This window comes from Typopeltis vanoorti, chromosome 21 (assembly GCF_054136105.1).
Source record: "Typopeltis vanoorti isolate ZY-2024b chromosome 21, IOZ_Tvanoo_1.0, whole genome shotgun sequence".
Taxonomy (NCBI): domain Eukaryota; kingdom Metazoa; phylum Arthropoda; class Arachnida; order Uropygi; family Thelyphonidae; genus Typopeltis; species Typopeltis vanoorti.
The window spans coordinates 101,559,901-101,583,477 of record NC_143569.1 but is presented as its reverse complement, the minus strand read 5'-3'; the positions used below and the strand labels follow the sequence as shown (position 1 = coordinate 101,583,477).

Below are 23,577 nucleotides of genomic sequence, written 5' to 3'. Positions count from 1 at the left end.
TTCTGAAGTATGGTGGTATAAAATTCTTACAGTGGCTGCACTGCATAGTTCAGAAAGCCTGGACAGAGGGACGAATTCCCGATGATTGGAGTAGAGCTCTCATAGTCCCATTTATAAAAAGGGAAATAAAACTGAATGTGAGAATTACAGAGGTATTTCCCTACTGAGTGTTCCTGGCAAGATCTATGCAAGTATACTTGAGAAACGGTTGAGAAGAATTGTGGAAGAAAAGCTTGGTGAAGAACAAGCTGGATTCAGGCCAAACAGAGGCTGTCAGGATCAGATCTTCACTTTACAACAAATAGTTTAGAAATATGGGAATATAACAAAGATCTGTATTTAAGTTTTGTTGATCTGGAAAAGGCATATGACAAGGTGCCAAGAGAGAAGCTATTCAATGCGCAACAGTTATATGGTGTCAATGGGGCATTATATCAAGCAATACTTAGTCTTTATTTGAGTTGTAAGTCGGCAGTTAGAATTGAAGGAAGTACAGGAAGATGGTTTAATGTTAAATCTGGTGTGAGACAAGGATGTACATTATCCCCTCTGTTATTCATTATCTATATGGATCACATTATGAAGGAAAGTGGTATTAAATATGATATCAGAATTTGAGATGTTAATGTCAGCTCTTTGCTTTATGAGGACAATGTTATACTTCTAAATAAATCCACTATAAGCTTACAAGATTCCCTGACTAAATTGAATAACTGTTGTAACAGACATGGTATGAAGGTCAGCATTAAAAAGACAAAGACAATGAAAATAGGTAGAATTGTTGAAAACGTCAACTGGGTTGTGAACGTGGAACCTGTGGAACAAGTAAAACATTTCAGCTACTTAGGCACAATTTTTAGTGAAGATGGTAAATTAAATATGGTAATAGACAACAGAACCAACAAAGCTGGTATGGTAGGCAGCCAATTGAATAAATTCATAAGAAATAAGAGAGAAATTAGTCGGAACACTAAATTAGCTGTATACAAGACAGTGTTCAAACCAGTTTTAACTTATGGATCTGAGAGCTGGGTCAGAAGTAAAACACTTGACCCAAGACTAGAGACCGCAGATATGAGAGTCCTGAGAAAGATTAGAGGCATGAACAGATGGCATCAATGGCAATATCATATTAAAAACGAGGATATTAGGAAAGAACATGACATTGTCAGTATCCAGGAATGCGTTAGCAGAGCTAATCTCAGGTGGTATGGTCATTTAAACAGAATGGGCAAGGAAAGATTAGCAAAATAAGTGTTCTCTGCCAGGTTGGCAGGAAAAAGGCCCAGAGGAAGGCCAAGATATAGGTGGATTGATATGGTACAAAGTGCTTTAATGTCAGCTCTTTGCTTTATGCGGATGATGTTATACTTCTAAATAAATCCACTACAAGCTTGCAAGATTCTCTGACTAAATTGAATAACTGTTGTAACAGATATGGTGTGAAGGTCGGCATTAAATGACGATAGAAATATAAGATCTGATAATGTTGGAGTCTTGACAAGTAACAGACTGATGGAGGAAATTGTAGATAGGAAATTAATAATGACGTAAATTTTTCATGTAGTACTATCATAACCTGTACACTCCTTGAGGTTACATGTCAGGAATTTGATGATGATTTTTTTTTTTGTAAGTATAACATCACACAGCTCTTTCTGTTTCAAATCAATCCATTGTTTGCATTTCACCTTCTAATCAACTGTCACTGCCACCAAAGACGATCTGTAAGTTTCAGACAAAAATATCTGACCTTCTAAATAAATAAATAGTAATATCTATGCCTCATATTTTCGTGTAAATAAATAATATAATAAAGCAAGTTCTAAATTTCTAGTCAATCATTTATTCGCTATCCAGATGGATATCTAGTAATGGGTACACCATAGAAAGGCGAGCATTGGATACTGGATCAGAAGCCTAAGTCAGCTGCCCATATTTCTTAGGACTAAATGGAGGTTTCATCCTAGTTATGTAGCTTAAGGTCTTAGGTAACTCTAAACTGAATTCACAGAACAGGAATTAATTAGTCATTACATAAATAAATAACACCAATTGCTTTATTTAAATTAAGGGGATATTAAACCCCACATTATTTCAAAGCTGAATAAGAAACTCAAAGATAGAAATCTAAAAGTTTCATGCCGATTATATATATTCTTTCTAGACAGCATGGTTTTGTGAAGGTAGGTCTTGAATTAGTAATCTGCTTATGTTATATAACAAAGTGACAACTAAGTTGGATAAAGGAAATGGCTACACAATGATACTGCTAGACTCTGCAAAAGGCATTTGACAGGAGATACAACATGGAACACTGCTGCATAAGCTGGAGCAAATGAGGACTGATATGAATTACAGGATAACTGATGGAAAGATAAAAAGTAGTATATGGAGAAAATTGAATCCAGGAGAAGGTGAATAAGTGGTTTACTACAGAGTTTCAGTATTTGGTCCACTGCTTTATAAGAGGAAATAGTCAGTTGTTTACCAATGATGCAAAGCTAGGAAGGCCAACAGTAAATAAAGATATAGAGATTCTGCAGGATCCCAAATAAAGTGGGAATATGGGCAAAAGAAATGCAGGAAATTGATGAGGCCAAGGATTTGGGGGGGGGGGATAATTGTAAACAAGGAGTCGAATTTTAGAGAGCATATTGCAAAGGTGACCAAAACAGCACATTAGATTGGTTATTGAAGAACATGGTTCTCGTAGACAGGCTTATACGTTGGTTATGCATTATTAAAACACTTAAGGAATAGAACAACGTAGTTAAGAATATAAATTAAATTAAACTTTAATAAATATTTTCCGATATTTCGGCAATGTCACATTGCCATTTTCTAAAGGAACTTACAAAAAAGTTACGTGCACGTAGGCACTACAACACAAAAACTGGGAATGAAAAGATGAAGCTATTGTTCTTCTAACAGTCCTGATGGTGCCCTCTAGCAGGCTAAGTAGGTGTTCTTGGCCGTTGGGCTGAAGGTCTGCAGATGTAGGTCTCCCAAATTTGGGGCAGTTGCATACACCCAAATTTGTTGAGGTTTGGAGAATTTCTCAATCTCAATCTTTATTCATTTAATTTATATTCTTAACTACGTTGTTCTATTCCTTAAGTGTTTTAATAATGCATAACCAACGTATAAGCCTGTCTACAAGAATCAACATCATCCACGGAGATACAATCGCACGGAAGGCCCGCCAATACGGAAAATTGAAATTGAAGCTGTCTAGACAATTAAATCATCTAGCGTTCCTGAAACGCTGCCGGGATAATAAAGTAATCCCGAACTGTGTGAAATTTAAGCACCGGTTTGTGTCACAAAAAAAAAAAGCTCTCCGAATATACAACCGCGCTAGCTACGCATTGCTACGTAAACAAATCACGGCCACGCGGTCGCTCTTAGCGGACATTAACGAAGCTATTCGTGCCGTCGGAGATGAACTTTCGCACACTTTGAACCATGAACTTTGATCGATTTTACATGACATCTCATGTACCGCTGCCAAAAAAGAATTTTAAAAAATCCGAGGCTGACATATGAAAAAGTTCAAAAAATTAAAAAAGAACTCTACCGTCTTTCCAAAACCTGCTACCAACACGGTAATCAACCTTTCTTCAGTCACCCTAAAGCCTGAAGCACTCAACGCGCTGGCACGTGGACACAACTTCGCCATTGCTCCCAATAAAATACCTAGTGAGGATATTATGATCCAGATCGAGTGCGGAATCCGCCACCTTCCACAACAAGTCGCCAACAGTGTAAGACTGGATGTAGCCTGTGTCCTTTCCAAAGTAAGACCACCAAAAACCAACATATCAAACAAGGAATATAAAGCTCTACAGGAAATGAAAAATAATAAAGAATTAGTTATCACCAAAGCGGATAAGGGAAATGCAACTGTATGACTTAACCAAAAGGACTACACAGGTAAGCTGAATGCTCTTCTATTAGATCGGGCCACTTACCTCCCTATCAATTACAATCCCACCAACTCTCAAATTAGAAAACTTCAGAGGCTCCTTAAGAGAGTCACTTCTTAGCCTGTAGAAGTTACCAACAGATTAAAGCCGTTTAACTCTATACCCCCCTCCCGTATTTACGGACTCCCAAAAATACACAAAGAAAATGTGCCATTATGTCCCATAGTGGATGGCATTGATTCCCCCACATACAAATTAGCTAAACATTTGGCCAAAGAGCTCACACACTATACTGGCAACACACCATCACACATAAAAAACTCAGTCCATTTCAAAGCCAGCATAGAAAACCTTACACTCCAACATACTGACAGAATGGTCAGCTTTGATGTGTCCTCTTTATTTACCAATGTCCCACTCAAGGAAACTTTAGAGCTAATCCAAGCTAAATTTTCTCCCGACATCTCAGCCTTATTTCGGTTCACAATGAACTCAGGCTATTTCGTTTGGCAGGGAAAATTATACAAACAAATAGAGGGGACAGCCATGGGTTCACCACTCTCCCCACCCTTGGCCAATTTCTTTATGGAGACCTTTGAAGAAAAAGCCTTAGCCTCTGCCCCACAAAAACCAACTATATGGCTTTGCTACGTTGATGATGTGTTCGCTATTTGGCCACATGGCTCTGAAACACCTCTCTCCTTCTTAACACACTTAAACAACCATCACCCCAGAATCAAATTCACTCTGGAAAAAGAGGAAAACAACAGCCTCCCTTTCCTAGACACACTAGTCACCCGCCAGCCTAATGGATCCTTGGTTTTCTCAGTTTACAGAAAACCCACCCATACAGGCAGATACATTCACCAACAATCCCCCCCGCCTCACAACAATATGGAGTAGTGAAAACACTATATAACAGGGCTAAACTAATCTGTTCAAACGACTTGGCCCTAAACACTGAACTAAATCACATCCTCAACACTTTCTCAGCCAATGGCTACCCCCCCAAAAAAATCCAAAAAATATTAGAACCTACAAACCACAGATCCCCTCCCTCCCTCCCCACAACAAGGATTACTCTATATCCATCACCATTCCCTACATCCGAGGCACCTCGGAAAAGATTACCAAAATCTTAAAAATCATGACCTGACCTCCTGTTACAAACCTTACAGAAAATTGGCATCCCTTATCCGCTCCACTAAAGACCAACCACTTCCCCTAGACCTACCTGATGTTTAGCAGGTCCCTTGCAGTTATAAACTGTCTTACTTTTGCCAAACAGGCAGGACAGCGAATATCAGAATTTTGGAAGACAAAGACTACATCCGTTTTCACAAATACAGTCATTCTGGGCTTGCGGACCATGCTCTGGATACACGCCACAGAATACGGTGGAAGAAAGCTACAGTGATATACACCGTAGCAAATACAAATTTGAAAGACTCTTTATAGAATCAGCCTCAGCCCTGAGAAATTCTCCAAACCTCAACAAATTTGGGTGTATGCGACTGCCCCAAATTTGGGAGACCTACATCTGCAGACCTTCAGCCCAACGGCCAAGAACACCTACTTAGCCCGCTAGAGGGCACCATCAGGACTGTTAGGAGAACAATAGCTTCATCTTTTCATTCCCAGTTTTTGTGTTGTAGTGCCTACGTGCACGTAACTTTTTTGTAAGTTCCTTTAGAAAATGGCAATGTGACATTGCCAAAATATCGGAAAATATTTATTAAAGTTTAATTTAATTTATATTCTTAACTACGTTGTTCTATTCCTTAAGTGTTTTAATAATGAAGAACATGGTGACAAGCTGAGATAGGGAAGTTATTGTTCCCCTTTATAAGGCTTAAAAAAAAATCTGGCATTTGGATTATTGCATGCAGATCTAGTCACCTGAAAGAAGAAGCAGAGAAGAGGTTACCAAAAGTGTGATTAGCAAGAACATATCATCATGACCAAATTTTTTGCATGGAAGGTGTAATGAAAAATTGGAATGAGTTGCCAGTTGGCTACAAAAGCTTTTTCAGTGAATAAGTTCAAATAAGTTCAAGGAGAGGGATAATAAGTATTGTGTGAATAATTAGACTGGGTCTCTTGCAATTCTCTAATGAGTTTCTCCTGATATTTCCTCAGTGAAGAGAAAATAGATGGTCCATTATGTGAATGCAAGAACGGAGTACTAAATAAACAGAATTATCAAGTGCATTTTTCATAACTTCACTCCCACTTTTTTGAAAGTAACAAACTGATCAATGATTACTGCCTTATTTCCATTGTATTTACTATCTTCATTTCACCTAACAGTATGAAAAGGATCACCCAACCATCTGAAACATTTTCTCATTTAAATAATATACATAAGTGTTGCTGTGTATATGTTTTCCTGATAAAAACATGTATGCTTTGACTTCATTCCCTTTGTTGCCATAAATATTTAAAATAGTTCCTTAATGTATTCAAGTAATACTTAGTTTTTACCAGTGATTAGTGTAAAATTTTCTTTAACATTTTCAGCTCCGATTTTAAGATTTGGTCATCTGTCTCATTAATTTATACTTTTTCTTAATTGACAATAATGAATGGGTATTACTTTTTTTTTTACACAATAAATAAAGTCACTATTACTATCGAATAGTTGTTGCTAACTAACTGATGTAAAAGTGGATCAAAAAGACCAAACAACAAATTAATATGGTGTAAATTACTTACTTTTTTCGGTATATCTCTTGAAAGATCTGGATATTTCACAATTTTCAATGCCTTGCCTATATGAAGAACTAGAATTGTCATTACCATCTGTTAACAAAATGTTTTAAAAAAATCAATTTCAGCAGAGAAACAAACATTGTTAAACAGCTTAAGATTTAAAAGATATAAGACTTACTGATAAATTGACCATAGATATTTAATTTATACGTATGTTTGTACAATAATTGCCTATCGGTTTCGCTAGTAACTGACTAGCTTTCTCAAGGCTTGCACAGCACAATAAAATGGTAAATGCAAAAAAGGTTTAAGAATACAAAAAACGCTAGTACCTGTTAGGTAGCTAAGGTAACACTTTCTCGTGACATGTCTGTATGAATCGTGACTTTCTACTAGGCATCATGAACATGCGTTACATGCAAACGCGTAATATGATTATTCACATACTGTAGTTCTGTTGGACTGAGAGAATTAATTAGATTTTTCCAAGTATCGTTCAGTATGGGCCCCTTGATTTCTGTTTAGGTTGCTGCTTGTACATAGCACTACTGCTACTTCTTTGAATAATCAATGTCTGTAATCATTATCTACGTAGGGCATAGAGCTGTTATCCCAGTCTATAGCGTGGTTCAAAGTTGAAAAGTGATGTGCTAAACTGGAGGCGATCGTTCTGTTGTGATTTACATTGCCAACATGTTCTTTCTGTCTTATTTCCAGGCTTCTCAAAGTTTGTCCAATGTAGGAAAGACAGCACGTGCATGGAATATTATACACACCTGGATTATAAAATGGAACACTGTCCTTAGGAGATCTTAGAACCTGTCTGATGCTAGTAGTTGGTTTAAATACAACCCTGATGTTATGGGTTTTTAACAATCTCGCAATTTTGGTGAAATTGAGCCCATAAAGGGGATGACTGCTGTTGAAATTTGTTGGGAGACTGTTCTTTCTTGTTGGTTATCTTTGTATAGAAATTTGTTGATGATGTTTCGAGGATAACCATTTTGCGATAGTGTTATAGCGATTTGGGACAGTTCTGTCTGAACTTCTTCATCGTCGGAGATAAAGTTTCTGACTCAATTTCTCAACATGTGGATGATGCTCTGTTTATGTGACCTATGATGGTTTGAAGAGTAATGTAGATATCGTCCATGTGTCTGTAGGTTTTTTTGTAAATAGACAGTTTGAAATTGCTACCTTGTCTTTTAACTAGTATGTCTAAGAAGTGTAGTCGTTTGCTGTTTTCTACTTCTAGAGTAAATTTGATTTTATTGTGGAGTGAGTTGATTTTATTGACAAACATATGTAAGCTTTCCATGTTGTCCTGCCATATGATGAAGATATCATCCACATATCTCCACCATATTGAAAGTTTAGGAGTAATGTTGGTGAAAATTTCATTTTCAAATTTCTCCATGAAAAGGTCTGCACATGGTGGTGACAGAGGGCTGCCCATGGTTAGGCCTTCTAATTGTTGGTATATCTTGTTGTTAACTTTGAAGAAATTTGATTGTAGGCAGTGCTTGACCATCTTTGTAATATCAGCAGGAAAGAGATCTTTGATAATGTTCATGACTTCTTCTACTGGTACATTCGTGAATAAGGATACTACGTCTAGACTGGCTATTATGTCTGTTTGTGTTATCTCCACATTTTTGCGTTTATCAACAAATTGTTGAGAATTTTTTATGTAGGATTCTGTTTATCTGATTTTTCCCTTAAGTAAGTTAGCTAGGTGTTTAGCTAATAGGTAAGTGGGGGAGGATCTGCCATCCACAATCAGACAAAGTGGCACTTCTTCCTTATACACTTTAGGCACTCCATACAGTCTAGGAGTAATGGGATGTGAGGATTTAAGCTTTCTTTTTAGTTCTTCAGGCCAAGTATTCATATTGCGGATCAGGAAGTTTGTCTCATTGTGGTTCTTCATGGTAGGATCTTTGTTGAGAATTTTGTATGTTGAACTGTCCGACAGTAAGTCGTTTATCTTCTTGAAATAGTCTTTTGAGTTTAGGATGATGGTGGCATTCCCCTTGTCCGCTTTAGTTATTATTATTTCTTTGTTCTTCCTCAAGTTCCGAATAGCTTTCTTATCATATGGAGTGGTATTAAGTTTTGGTTGTTTTGCTGTTGCTAGGATAATAGTGCTTTGGAATCTAATATCATTGGCTACAGCTTGTGGTAGTGGGTAGAAACTTTTTTCAATTCCACACAGAGTCCATTTTAGGAATGTAATTTGGAGTGATTGAAAAGTTAAAACGTTTCTTTAGGATATCTGATTCATGTTTGGAAAGGCAGTGATTCGACATGTTGAAAATCACTTTGTTATCTGGGAGGCCTTTGTGTGTCTGGTATTTTTTCTTATAAAGTTCTTCAAATTTTCTAATTTGTTTCACTTTATTTAATTGGAAAGTTTTTCGTAGCTCTGTTCTATCATGTGGTCTATATTATTACAGGTTGTGTAATCTAGACTATTAGAAATGTCATCAAAATAGCTGCAGCAATTAGCATCACTTATATTTAATTCGTACCTGATTTGTTGGATTCTTTCTCTGAGTAGTGCCAATGAAGTCCTTTGGTAAATTCTTTTGGCTTGTATGGATTGAATATGTCCTTTGATGATAAGGAATTTAGAGATGATAGAGAAATCCCTACACCTTTTTAGGAATGTTAAGTAGCTTGACCTTTCTGCATTTCTCCTTTTCTAGGCACCATACTTAGTTTCATTAGACTATTTAACTTATACATATTTTTGGTCGTAAAATGTTAAAAGATATAAGCCTTATTGATAAACTGACCATATATTCTTAAACCTTTTTTGCATTTACCATTTTTTTGTACTGTGCAAGCCTTGAGAAAGCTAATCAGTTACTAGCGAAACCGGTAGGCAATATTGTATGAACATACGTACGAATTAAATATCTATGGTCAGTTTATCAATAAGTCTTATATCTTTTAACATTTTACGACCAAAAATATGTATAAGTTAAATAGCTTAAGATTTAATTGATAACATATTTAGAAACTTCAATATTTTTTACTCACTATGCATAATTTTAAGAAGTAAATTTAAAATTTACATGCACATTAAATATTCTTGAATACTATTTACTGTTCTCCAGTTTTATTTATAAATTAACAAACCAATTTAATTAATTTCACTTTTAATTTAAATTAGATATATCAAAAATTAAAAATGTTTTAAAAAAAAACACACAGCATAAAATTAAGATAAATAATAAAAATCTGCATGTAAGATTTGGATTCAAACTCGCACATAATGGATTTCCATCCATTTTCAAAAAAAAATTGTATGCACTTATTGTATTACATATCATAAATTTGACAACAGATAAACCTGAATAATAATATTATTATTATTACATCCTCCATGGAGTCGGCAGACTCAGTGTGGGAGGTTCATTCAAATGACAACTTAAAATCCTTAGCATTCCTTTCATTAACAACATATTCTGGTAATACATTCTATTCACTGACAATTCTCCATGTAAAATGCTACTTCACCCCTCTTCAACACACTCTTACTTAACTTCCAGGGAGAGGAAATCTCCAATCCATCTAAATATACTATTTATTTCAAAATATCAATGTACAGGAAAACCTCGCTTAACGTGAATTCGATATACGTGATAATCACTCAGTGTGATTAAGTGAAATGATACTATTTCCTGCTATAAGGAAGTGATTAATCAGTGAATGCAATTTTTTATGATATGTGAAATAGAAAATAAATATCAAGAAGGTGGCAAAATGTTTTGGAGGTTGCTGAAGAAGCTTAGGAATGGAGGAAAGAGTACTGTTAAAGGAGTTAGAGATGATAAAGGTGATATGAAAATGGGAGCAAAAGATATCCTTGAAGTATGGAGTAATTACTTTGAGAAATTGCTAAATGAAACAAGCAGTGATAGAACAGTGGTAAAAAACACTCAACAGACATACAGTCAGGAATACATATCCATACTTGAAGTAGAAAAAGCCAAAGGCTTAAAATGTGGAAAGGCAGCAGGAGTAGATGATATTCGACCAGAAATTCTGATGTATGGTGGTATAAAAGTGTTGCAGTGGCTGCACTGCATAGTTCAGAAGGCCTGAACAGAGGGACGAATTCCCGATGACTTCAGTAGAGCTCTCATAGTACCAATATATATAAAGGGAAATAAAACTGAATGTGAGAATTACAGAGGTATTTCCCTAACGAGTGTTCCTGGTAATATATATGCAAGTATACTTGAGAAACGGTGGAGAAGAATTGTTGAAGAAAAGCTTGGTGAAGAACAAGCTGGATTCTGGCCAAATAGAGACTTTCAGGATCAGATCTTCACTTTACAAGTCGAGAAATCATGGGAATATAACAAAGATCTCTATTTGAGTTTTGTAGATCTGGAAAAAGGCATATGACAAGGTGCCAAGAGAGAAGCAATTCAATACGCTACAGTTATATGGTGTCAATGGAGCATTATATCAAGCAATACTTTGTCTTTATTTGAGCTGTAATCAGCAGTTAGAATTGAAGAAAGTACAGGAAGATGGTTTAATGTTAAATCTGGTGTGAGACAAGGATGTACATTATCCCCTCTGTTATTCATTATCTATATGGATCACATTATGAAGGAAAGTGGAATTAAACATGATATCAGAATTGGAGATGTTAATGTCAGCTCTTTGCTTTATGCAGACGATGTTATACTTATCAATAAATCCGCTATGAGTCTGCAAGATTCCTTGACTAAATTGAATAACTGTTGTAATAGATATGGTATGAAGGTCAGCATTAAAAAGACAAAGACAATGAAAATAGGTAGAATTGTTGAAAACGTCAACTGCATTGTGAACGGAGAACCTGTGAAACAAGTAAAACATTTTACCTAATTAGGCACGATTTTTAATGAAGATGGTAAATTAAATATGGAAATAGACAACAGAATCAATCAAGCTGGTATAGTAGGAAGTCAACTGAATAAATTCATATGGAACAAGAGAGAAATAGGTCGAACACTAAATTAGCTGTATACAAGACAGTGTTCAAACCAGTTTTAACTTATGGATCTGAGAGCTGGGTCAGAAGTAAAACACTTGACCAAAGACCAGAGACCATAGATATGAGAATCCTGAGAAAGATTAGAGGCGTGAACAGATGGCATCAATGGCAATATCATATTAAAAATGAGAATATTAGGAAAGAACTTGAAATTGGCAGCATCCAGGAATGCATTAGCAAAGCTAATCTCAGGTGGTATGGTCATTTAAACAGAATGGGCGAGGAAAGATTGGCAAAACAAGTGTTCTCTGCCAGGTTGGCAGGGAAACGACCCAGAGGAAGACCAAGATATAGGTGGATTGATACAGTACAAAGTATCTTAGATGATAGAAATATAAGATCTGATAATATTGGAGTCTTGATAAGTAACAGATTGAACTGGAGGAAAATTGTAGATAGGAAGTTAGTAATGGTTAAAATTTTTCATGTAGTACTATCATATCCTGTACACCCCTTGAGGGTACATGGTAGGAATTTAATGATGATATGATGAAATTTTACGTTGCGCGAAATTTTTTGTCGTCAATCTGCAGAGAGCAGAAACGCTGGAAGTAGTACTAGTAATACAATGATTGTGCGAGATCTGGGATACAGTGAATCTATAGTTTGGACTGTATTATAATAAGAGCAAAGAGTACAAAGCACAAGGAAAAGTTCCTGCTACTTCTTTAAGCATGCTGATCAAGAACCCATTTAATGATTGGAATGTAGCATCTTCTGTCACTCTGGAGTGAGGATTATAACAAAAAAAAAAAAAAAAAACCACTTGGTACAGGGAATATTCAGGCAAAAGCGCTCAATATTTTTACCTCATTGAAAGGAATCAAATTTCAAGAGGAATGTGAAAGCGTTACTCTGAATTAGGATGGTTTGACCGTTTTTTAAAAATCGAACTGGACTGCATAACATAAGAATAACTGGGAATCTGCTGGTGCTGTTAAAGATTCTATGACCAAGTTTCCTGAAGAATTGTAAAGCATAATTCAGGAGAGTGATTATGGCAATCAGCAAATATTAATGTCGTCAAAATTGGTCTCTTTTAGAAGTGTATACCAACAAAAGCTTTCCTAGCTAAAATTGAAGCATCTCAACCAGAATACAAAGTATCTAAAGATCGTCTTATGCTTTTATTATGAGGCAATGCAGAAGGAGACTTTAAACTCAAGCCTGTGTGAGTTTACCGTGAGCAAAATCCAAGATCTAACATTATTGAAGAAATCAGCACAATTGGAAAAGAACTTGAATTTAATGAACTGGATAATGAAGATGTGAGAAACTTGCTTGATTCCTATTAGAACAGTTAAGTGAGAATGATATTCAACTAGAAGAACACCGTGCATATGAAGAAGAAGATAAGGAGTGCCAACAAGAAGAGAATGTTACAACTAAGAAGCTAACTGCAAAAGAACTTAAGATAGTTTTCAATCACATTGAGTATGCTAAGGAGATTTTGTGTGATGTGGATCCTGATATGGAACAAAGCTTCGAAGTCCACCAAAATCTTGATAAAGTGATCACCAGTTATCGCAAATTCCATGACAAGATGAAAAAGTCAAGACAACGATTCAAACATCTTTACTTAATTTTTTTGTACAAAAGTAGCTCAATCAAATGTTTAGACTAAATAAAAATTTAAGCAACTGATTTTTATTAACTTTGATGATTTTATCCTCTAATATAGCTTATGCTATAATTTTTTTTCCAAATTTTTGCTAACTGATGGATGAATTATAATTATTCCTACCTATTATTTATTGTATTTGCTTAAAGCGATTTCACTTAGCGTGCATTAATTGATGGATTAATTAATAGAGTTAAGCGAGGTTTAGTTTACCTGTATATGATGCTCTCTTATCTAACACACTTCTTACTTATCATAAAAATTAATTCACTAATTTTTCTCTTCTTACAAAATCTACCAAAATTTGAGAATAAGTGATAGGAAATAAGTTCTAAGAACTACCATATCATATAAATTAAAGATGCCAAGAAATTATATTCTTGGTTTAATCCTTCATCCAAGTGTAAGCAAACAAAGTTTGTGCCTGAAGTATAATATTTTCAGGACTGGGCAACTCGTAGCTAATGACTTCATATCACTTGCCATAATGCAAAGCACATATCCTTATGGATGTGTATAATGCTATAAATTATGGGAAGGGTCACTACCCAAACCGGTAATAAAAGAGTGAGAAAGTTAAGACAGTGAGTCGGTTACAATGGTATGACAGAGTTGAGTTGAAGAGGAGGATCATGATAATGAATGAATCAATGCAGGTTATGCAGGAGGAATGATGTGCAGTTCATTAATGTGTGGAGTGAGTTTGATGGACAAAATATACAGTTTTTTGCTGCTACAGACCAGGGAACATTAAGGATGATGTGAATAGTATGCATCAGCAAATAAGTTCAATGAGTGAAGGTAATTATTATGGAGGGCTTCAACCCATGAGAACACAGACTGAAAGGAGAAAAGCACACATGGAAGAGAGGAAATGGAATTTATGCAGTTACTAAGAAATAATTACATGAGACAGCAGGTGATGGAATGTACTAGTGGATTTGAGAATGCTAGATCTAGTAATTGCATCAGAGAATATGTCTATAACCAAAATGACTGCATTGCTAACAGCTGGTGAGAATGATCGTATGGTCTTGAACTGGAAGGTGGCTAAATGTGTGGAAGTTTCAGTTAAGAAGGGATATGTGGAATCAGGACTGATAAGTGTGTGACAAATTTAAGAGATTGCTTGGAGCAGTGCCATGGCATGAGAAACTACAAGGCCTGGATGTTGATAGTGCATGGAAGATGATAATGGAGTATTTGAGGAAAATATTAGCAGACTACATACCTAGAGTCAGCAAGATAATTTAAATGTGAGTTATGTGGATGAACACTATCATTAAACAGGAGCTACAATACAAAAAAAATAAAATTTTGTGGAGGGAATTCAAAGAGAAAAGTGACCAGCAGGCACATAAGCAATACAAAGCACAGGTCAGAAAGGTGACCAATATGGTAAGAAATGCAAAATCAGAGAATTAGCAGTACAGGCCAAAAGTAAAGCCAAAGAGATCTTTCAGATATGTGCAAGTAAAAGGGAAGAATGTTTATGGCAGAATAATTTTAATAAATGCTGATGGTAGGGAGGTAACTGAATCAGATGAAACAGTTGAATTAGTAAGTGAACAGTTTGCAAGAGTATATCATTCAGGTGGAAATATTGTGGTAACAAGAGTAATAACAATAAATAGTAAGTAACAACAACAATAATAAAATTTGTTTACTCATTTTATTTTGATGTATAATAATTGAAAAAATCTTGTAATGGTTTCATTATTATTTAAAACACACACATATCAACAAGTCAAGTAAATTTTGTATATACTCACTTGTCCAATGCCTAAGCAATGTGCAGATGGAAACCTGTTAAAGAAAAAATTTTAATAAATTACCAGTTTATCCAATTTTACTGGTAATTTTAATAAATTACCAATAAATATCCAATTTATATTCATCCTTCTTTAACGACCTGCTTGAGTCAATTCACTAAAGTAACATGAATATAATAAACAGCTTATCCAAGTAAATAAAACTAAAGACCACAACCTGAAAGTTAAGATTATGCAAACTTAACATAAATTAAGAAATATAGAAAGGTTATATGGATATAGAAGTATCCATTTTTAGTCAAATAATTTATTTGACTAAAATAAATTAAAGTCAAATAATATGAAACATTCATTAAAACAATTTTTCAGGAGGGATTCTCATTTTCATACTGAGATCAGTGAGGAACAAGTTTCATAAGGGGCAAGAGATCAATAAATTTGATTTATCTCAGGGAAGGGCTTTACGTTTTGTGATATGATCAGTATGCTATCAACCAGCAGCATATATTCAATACAATATTAAACTACACTGAAATGATAATGACCAAATTAAACAGCCACTGGTCTGGTGTAGTATCAGCATGAGATCCCTCTTTACATCCTAGGCCACTTGCAAATGCCCATAGAGGGTGCACCACCTAGATAGGACTTTAGTTTCACTCACTATTATATTATATTTGTGTGTGTGTGTGTGTTGTTACAAAGAGTCTTTTTGTAATCCTCTCTGATAGAAATATTGGAAGTATTAAAATTAGTTTTAATCCTTTCTCAGTGCTGTTAATATTCCATTAAACCTCCAACATAAAATAGCTAAAAGGGGAGGGAAAAAAGTTACATTTTTCTACCTATAATTGTTAGAAAATTAATGTGTAAAAAATCTTTAAAAGCGATCAATAATTCAAAACCCTTAGTTAACAATTTAGCAGCTTCAAAATTAAATTTAATTTAAAAAATTTCATTTTGAAAGTTTTTAATTCTGATTTCCCTTATTAGGTCACTGTAACAATTACACCCAGCCATTCTATTTATAAAGCCAAACATTCAAAATTCTGCAATATCAATATTATAAGCTAGCTTTTAATAACATGAATAAATTTAAAATCATTACTGTGTTGGCTCACCAATTTATCTAAACTACAAATGGATACTATAATAAGAAATATTAAGCTATTAAAAATTTTAAGTTATAAACGAAATGAACCAAACCCCTATAATACATAACATCTGTACAGCATAATGAAAAGGTACTGTGCACATTATGTCCAATCTATTCAATTAATTTTAATGCACACTATTTTATTCCATAAGATTAAACTCTGTGTAAAAATACTCGCTATCTTCTTCACCAAACTTTCATAATATCATTTTCACACCTAACATCTCTGATAATCATTGTCTTCAGGTGCTGTGGCGAGAATTGTTGCTTAACTGTAAATAACATCAAAATTTACCTTTTTTTTTTTTTTTCTTTTTCCTCCGGAACTCATTTGCGAATTACACTTTCCTTTCCCCTCTCTTCTCCAACTCATTTATTCGTACAGCATCATTTGCGCTATCATACGAAAGAAAACTGGAATGCCTATTTTTGTGTTATTACTCATTTTATTTAAGTGGTAATAACACAAAAATTGTTTCCTCAATTTATTTTAAATAAACTGCAATTTGGAGGTGTGGGGGGGGGGTAAGTCATCTTTTCCATCAATAATACGTTCCCATCCTTCAGCCCTGAAAAATATGTGAATCGCAATGCTTTTCACATTTCTTTAGAAGTTTTATACACTTTCATTGGCTCCATGGTCAAAAATAGCAAAACTAGACATTACAATTTTATTCACTTTGGAAACAGGCTATGTTCAGGTAAGTAAGTAATGCTAGATATTTATGTTATAATTTTTTCGGGGGGGGGGGGGAGGGGTTAATGCATACTATCCCAATTCATGAATGTTATACCTTGGGAAGTTCATAATGCTCTTATAATCAGAACAAATGCAATTTTTTAAATAATACAATGAATAATTACTTACTTATAATTGGTGAGGACTACTTTATTCACTACTATAATAAGAAACGACGACACGCCGTAAAATAAAGCTGCGAGCACTCGATGAGCAAGGGGACTGTAGTTCTCACATCGAGATGTTTGAGGATCTTTGTAATTAAAGTTTTCGCTGCTTACTAAATTGTATACAGATATGTTTGTACTTCCATTTGCAATTTCGGATTTCACAGACATACCGAGAATTACACCTATAAAAGCAAACAATGCAAATTCTCAGATCTCCCTCCTGTTAATCCCAGCGATAACTGATGACAACTGTCGATCCCGCGGCTAACTTCGCGACCGCAAACTTATATTTTCGGTTTTTGCCAATGCGCATCGTTGATATCATCCCTTAATGTGAGTTGCGACTGTTGCATACATTCGTAACGGGTACAGGTTGATTAATCGCACAACACAACCACATTTACAATAATACACATTTAATAAACACTACAGATGCTCATAATGAACAAAAATTGTATTATGCTCTTACGCCATCTAACGAGCGTAGGGAGAAGTTTCATAAATGTAGTTTTATTAGCTATACTGTTATGAATGTTGTGAGGTCACTTGTTCCCGTATGGATATTGACCAGATTGCATGTCAGTCATATGAATCTTCTTTACTAAAGCCTGCGGGAGGTGGAGAAGTGGAAGATGGAAAGTATTCATGTGCAAAAGGGGCTAAAAGTACTTTTCGCATTGGATTTTGGAATGTGAATACCTTACATCAAACTGGAAGATTGGAGATTGTAAAGATGCTAAGATTGAAAATAGATGTTCTGGGAATGGCTGAGGTGAGATGGAAAGGAAAAGGAGATTTTAGAACAGAGGATGGCATAAGAATAATTTACTCAGGAGGGGAAGAGCGACATCAAGCAGGTGTTGCAATAATATTGAATAAACGAGTGGCAGGATGTGTAGAAGGCTACTGGCAAATCTCAGACAGAGTTTTAGTGGTAAAGTTGAAAGCAAAACCAAGAAATACTCTACTTATCCAGATATATTTACCTACTTGTGATTATGAGGATGAGAAGGTAGAGAGAGTTTATGGCGATATAGAACAGGGCTTGAAATGTAAAGAAACAAAAGATATAATTATAATACAAGGCGATATGAATGCAAAAATCGGAAGAGGAAGGGAGGAAGATATTGTTAGGATATTTGGATTGAGAATGAGAAATGAAAGAGGGGATATGTTGTTGGATTTCTGCAGAACGCATGATTTAGCAATTATGAACACTTGGTTTAAGAAACATCCAAGAAGATTGTACACATGGAAAGCCCCAGGGGAGGATATAAATAGTAGAAGAAATCATATAGATTATATTTTGATAAACAAAAGATATAGAAACATTATAAAAGATGTGACAACATATCCAGGAGCAGACTGTGATACGGATCACATATTGTTGTCAGCTAAGATAAGGATTAATCTAAAAAAAGGTAACTACAGGGAAACGGAACAAATCATGGAACATGGAGCGGCTGAAGATACCAAGTACGGCGAATGAATTCTCAAAAAAAGTAAAGGAAGAAATGAAGGAGAGAAATATACAAGAAAATGATGATGCAAGTGAAAAATGGAAGATTCTGAAGGAAAGCATAATTACTGCTACAGAATTGTATTTAGTCAAAAAAGAAGAGGAAAGAGAGAAAAGAAAGAAACCATGGATGATGGAAAATATTTTGAGGAAAATAACACAAAGAAAAAATTTAGTTAATAGTAAAACAGATGAGGAAAAAAAGCAGTATAAAGACTTGAGTAGGGAGATACAAAGAGAGATAAGAAGGAAAAAGGAAGAATGGGTAGATGAAATAAGTAAAGATACAATAGCAAAGGCAGAAAGAAAGAACATAAAAGGTGTTTATAAAAACATTAATATGATGACAGGAAGGAGAAAGATGCTAAGGACTGACGCAATCAAGAATGAAAGAGGTGAAATTCTGATAGAAAAAGAGAAGATATTACAGAGATGGGAAGAATATGTAAGTAAACTTTATGAGGACAGAAAAAGAGAGAAAATCAAATGAAAGAACATAGTGGGCAAAGACTGTGCATCATGAGGGAGGAATTGAATCTAGCAATTCAAAAGATGAAAGAAGGAAAATCACCTGGAATAGATGGTATACAGATGGAATTTATAAGGAAAAAAGGGTGAAAAAGGTATGGAAGTGTTATGGAAAATTATTAACGGAATTTATGAAGGACAAGAATCACCAGAGGAGTTTAAATTTTTATCCCCATTCCAAAAAAGATGGGAGTTTTAGACTGTAACAATTTTAGAACGATAAGTCTTATAACTCACACAGCAAAAATTCTGGTGCAAATAATTTTAGAGAGAATTAGGAATAAAATAGAAAAAGAAATGAACGAGGAAGAGTCTGGATTCAAAACCAACAGAGGAACTAGACAGGCTATATCTTGTCTATGAATTATTGGGGAGAAAACACTAAACCGTGGTGGAAATTTGTTTTGGGGATTTCTAGATTTTGAAAAGGCATTTGATACAGTGAAACATGAAAGGTTGTTTGACATTCTGGAAAATACTGATATTGACTCTTTGAAATTTTACAGAGATTATATTGGTCAAAAATAGCGTTAGTATGTGTAAATGGAGAGGAAACAGGAGAATTCCCAGTGGAGAGAGGAGTCAGACAAGGATGAAGTTATCACCATTATTGTTTAACTTTTATAGTGAACAAATGTTTAGAGAGGCACTTGAGGATGTAGATGAAGGAATAAAAATAAACGGAAGGATCATTAATAACTTAAGATATGAAGATGATGTGGTGGTGATGGCAGAAAGAAAAATGGGTTACAACAAATTATTCAAAGAACTGAAAACTCTTGTAAAGAGTATGGACTAAGAATTAACACAAAAAAGACCAAGATAATGATAATGGGTATAAAAATAGGAGATAATGTAAAAATAAGATGTGGAGGAAAGCTTTAGAAGAAGTGGAAGGATTTCAATATTTAGGTAGTTGGATCTCAGAGAAAGGAACTTCGGAGTTGGACATTAGAAACAGAATAGACAAAACTAAATCAGCATTTATGGAAATGAAGAGAATTTTAATAAACAAGAACACTAAAATAGGCGTTAGAATTGGAATAGTTAAAGCAACAGTTTGGAGCATTCCAAGTTATAGAAGTGAGTCATGGACACTCAGAAAGAGAGACATGGAAAGAATTAATGCATTGGAAATGTGGTGTTATAGAAAGATGGAAAAGATTAGCTATACAGAAAGAATATCAAATTAAGAAATTTTAAGAAGAGATGGGATGGAAAGATCACTGCTAAAGAATATTATGCAAAAAAAGACCAGATTTGCAGGACATCTAAGAGATTCTTCGGGACACCTGACAAGAACTATATTACAAGGGAAAGTTGGGGGGAAGAGAAGACGTGGAAGACCAACTAGAGAGTGGTTTAATGACATCATGGAATGGACTGGTTTAAGAATGATGGAAGCGACAGACAGAGAGAAATGGAGAAGAGCTGCTCATCTGCTGCAACCCTCTTGCTATAGGATGATACCGGACGACGACTGTTATGAAATGTTAGAAGCAAGCCAACTTGTCATAATAAATTAGTTGTGTGCGTGTATGTGTGTTGCAACGACTGCTTCATACACAAGCAATTTTTCAGAACCAACCATGGATTTTGCTCTGTTCATGGTTATTCCAACACAACGTTTCCAATCAAGCTTGTATTGATGCACAAATCTATATATATTGTTGAATATTTCTTCTCCTGTTGTATGTTTTGGCAACGGTTGACAATATATATGGTCGTCATGAAGATTTTGCTATTTTTTTTCGTACCTAACGAACACTAGATTCGCAAAATTTGTAATGTCGGTGGATTCATCGACCTGCACAATTACGACTCTTACGTATATCAGATAATAATGTTTGTTTTATATTTTCAGCAATTTCAGTGATTCCTCGATGAACAGTACTATTTCAAAGGCAAATCCGATCCAAAGACCTTTTTGCATTATCACCGATCATAATTTCTGCTATTATTTTTGCTGCAGGAGTGACCAAAGTTTCGAAAGTTGTTTCTACTGTGCCACTCAAGCAAAAACATATGTTGCACCGGCAACATTTGGTTTTACTTGAGTCTATACAGTAGTTTCTGTTGGAGGAGAGATGTGATTCATTAGTTAGTGTCGTTTTTACCCTAGTTGTTTCTGTTTGCACTATTTGTTGAGAAATATATTACACAAACTGCAAAGATCTCTGTACCTTATTCAGTGGTACAATAAAACTACTTGTTTTTCTTGGTCTTTCGTATGGTGATCCTGTTGAGGAGGGTGTGTTGTTTACCGCAGTTAGCGAGTTACTATTGCCAGGACGTGAACGTTGTGGCGATAATTTTGCAATTTGAGTAGGAGAATTCATACATAATATACAATTTATCGAGAAATATATACGTTTAAAATAATTCTTTTTTTCTAAATAATGATTCCATGCGTTAATGATGCATAGCCGAAAATCCCCACGTATCCCCTGAAGACCTTTCGCGTACCCCCAGCGTACGCGTACCACACTTTGAGGAACACTGTAGTAGAGAGAGAGAGAAAGAGAGAGAGAGAGAGATGTTATTATTCAGCAAGACATTTCCCAAAGAAAAATATGATACAATGCTAGAAATTTTGTTTTACGTTCGCTAATTATGAACGAAGATGTTATTTTCGGTAGCAGCCTATAACATCTAAGCAAGTCTCTTTTTCACAGGCCAGGAGTTAGCAATGACAGAGTTTTATTTTATTTATTTTTTTATGTCATTTCAGCCTACGGAAAGTTCCATAACTATTGTATACGTAAGTACCGTAGGTGGATGTGAAATGAAGGGTTAGATAACCTACAAAACATGACATTTTTTCAAGCCACTTGAACATCTGCGATAAGCAAGCTACTCTTGCATCGAGAGACAAAAAAAAATCCGCAACTTGAAAATATCCACAGTTGGATTCGAGCACAGATTGGTTGACAGGAGAGAGAAAAAAGTAGGTACGTTGTTTCAAAGAATGGAACAAAATGCTGACTCACAGGAATAATTTTAAAAAGTCATTAAATCACTTTCCTTGTTATCCATTGCTCAAGAAAGTTTAACTGCCTTACAACTTCATGACTACCTACATTAACCAACCAAGAATGTTATCTTTATGAAATATTGGATGCGATGTTTGATCAACCCGCTGTGTGCTATATTGAATAGATTCTTATCACTTCTATTATTGATAGCTAGAAAATCACAAATGCGTCAGTAATAAGCCACGAGGTGCCAGGTAACAACAATAATAATATTTTTATTGTTTTCTAAAATATTTACACATATACAATAATCATCTTGAGTGACATTTCAATTCAGAATTTTTAGAAAATTCAGCACTAAGTGCTGCACATGTGGTTCATTTCCTACAATGGATTAAATTAAAATTTTCAAATAATACTTTTTGCATCTATATTATGTATTTACAACACATGTTCTTCTAATATTCATAATACAGATTAAACAGAATTTTTTGTATAATGAATAACTAATAATAATAATAATAATAATAATAGCCGATATTATACGGAGGTAGCAGGGTTTTTATCGCCCGGAAACTCGGGGTTTTCATCCTGAATACAGACAAATCGGCAATTCAGAACACACGCAATTTACAGACAAAAAATACTAGTTGTGGTGGTGGTGGAGGAGGTGGGCGGTAGATGGCGTTGATGGAGATGATTCGTAGTAGAGGTTCGGTATAGTGGTTGAGACAGTTGTATCAGTTAAAACAGTCGTAGATGTCCTCCTGCGATGAGTCTTCGGACTCCTTCGAGGTGTCAAGAATAATAATAATAATAATAATAATAATAATACTTTTTTTTATTGTTCTTTCAAATATTTACATATGTACAATGATCATCTATTCAGTATATTATTTTACAAGGTTCAGCACTTTGTGCTACATATTATGAGATTTAAATAGTAATGCTGATAACGGTTTTTTTTTAATAACAATCATAATAATAATTTACAATTATATTGTTCAGAGTTACATAAGTAGTCTTATATTACATGTTGTAGTTTACTATTTTTTTTTCAAGTTTGTAAAGGTGTGATTATACAACAGTATTTACACATATCCAATCTAAATATTATGTTTCCTTATTCTCACAAACATACAGTGTAAACTCATAATTTACATTTAAAATAATTTTTTTTTATTACATTGCATACATTTGTTACAGTTATTATATACATTACATACATTTGATTACATATGATACATTACTTACATTTGTTTACATATGTTACTTACATTACGTACATTGGTTTACATATAATACATACGTTGGTTTTCATGTGATACGTACATTACATGCATTTTGTTACATATGATACATCTTGGATGAGAACTAATTTCTTTGCTTTCATCCTC

At 34.7% G+C, this 23,577-nt stretch overlaps 2 protein-coding genes across 2 annotated transcripts in view; one reads left to right on the top strand and one right to left on the bottom strand.

Moving 5' to 3' along the window:
* LOC150095155 (solute carrier family 35 member D2-like protein) overlaps positions 1 to 17,571 on the bottom strand; it is a 173,193-nt gene extending 155,622 nt beyond the window's left edge. Inside the window, exons 1-3 of the mRNA XM_090411219.1 lie at positions 17,118 to 17,571; positions 15,094 to 15,127; positions 6,645 to 6,731 (exon numbers count right to left, since the gene is read on the bottom strand). Coding sequence (XP_090267345.1) covers positions 6,645 to 6,731; positions 15,094 to 15,127; positions 17,118 to 17,326 — 330 coding nt within the window. The 5' untranslated portion in view covers positions 17,327 to 17,571. The remainder of the gene's footprint in view (positions 1 to 6,644; positions 6,732 to 15,093; positions 15,128 to 17,117) is intronic.
* A 143-nt stretch (positions 17,572 to 17,714) lies between these two features.
* LOC150095154 (protein CFDP2-like) overlaps positions 17,715 to 23,577 on the top strand; it is an 81,288-nt gene continuing 75,425 nt past the window's right edge. The window contains exon 1 of the mRNA XM_090411211.1: positions 17,715 to 18,170. Within this exon, the coding sequence (XP_090267337.1) occupies positions 17,715 to 18,170 (456 nt within the window). The remainder of the gene's footprint in view (positions 18,171 to 23,577) is intronic.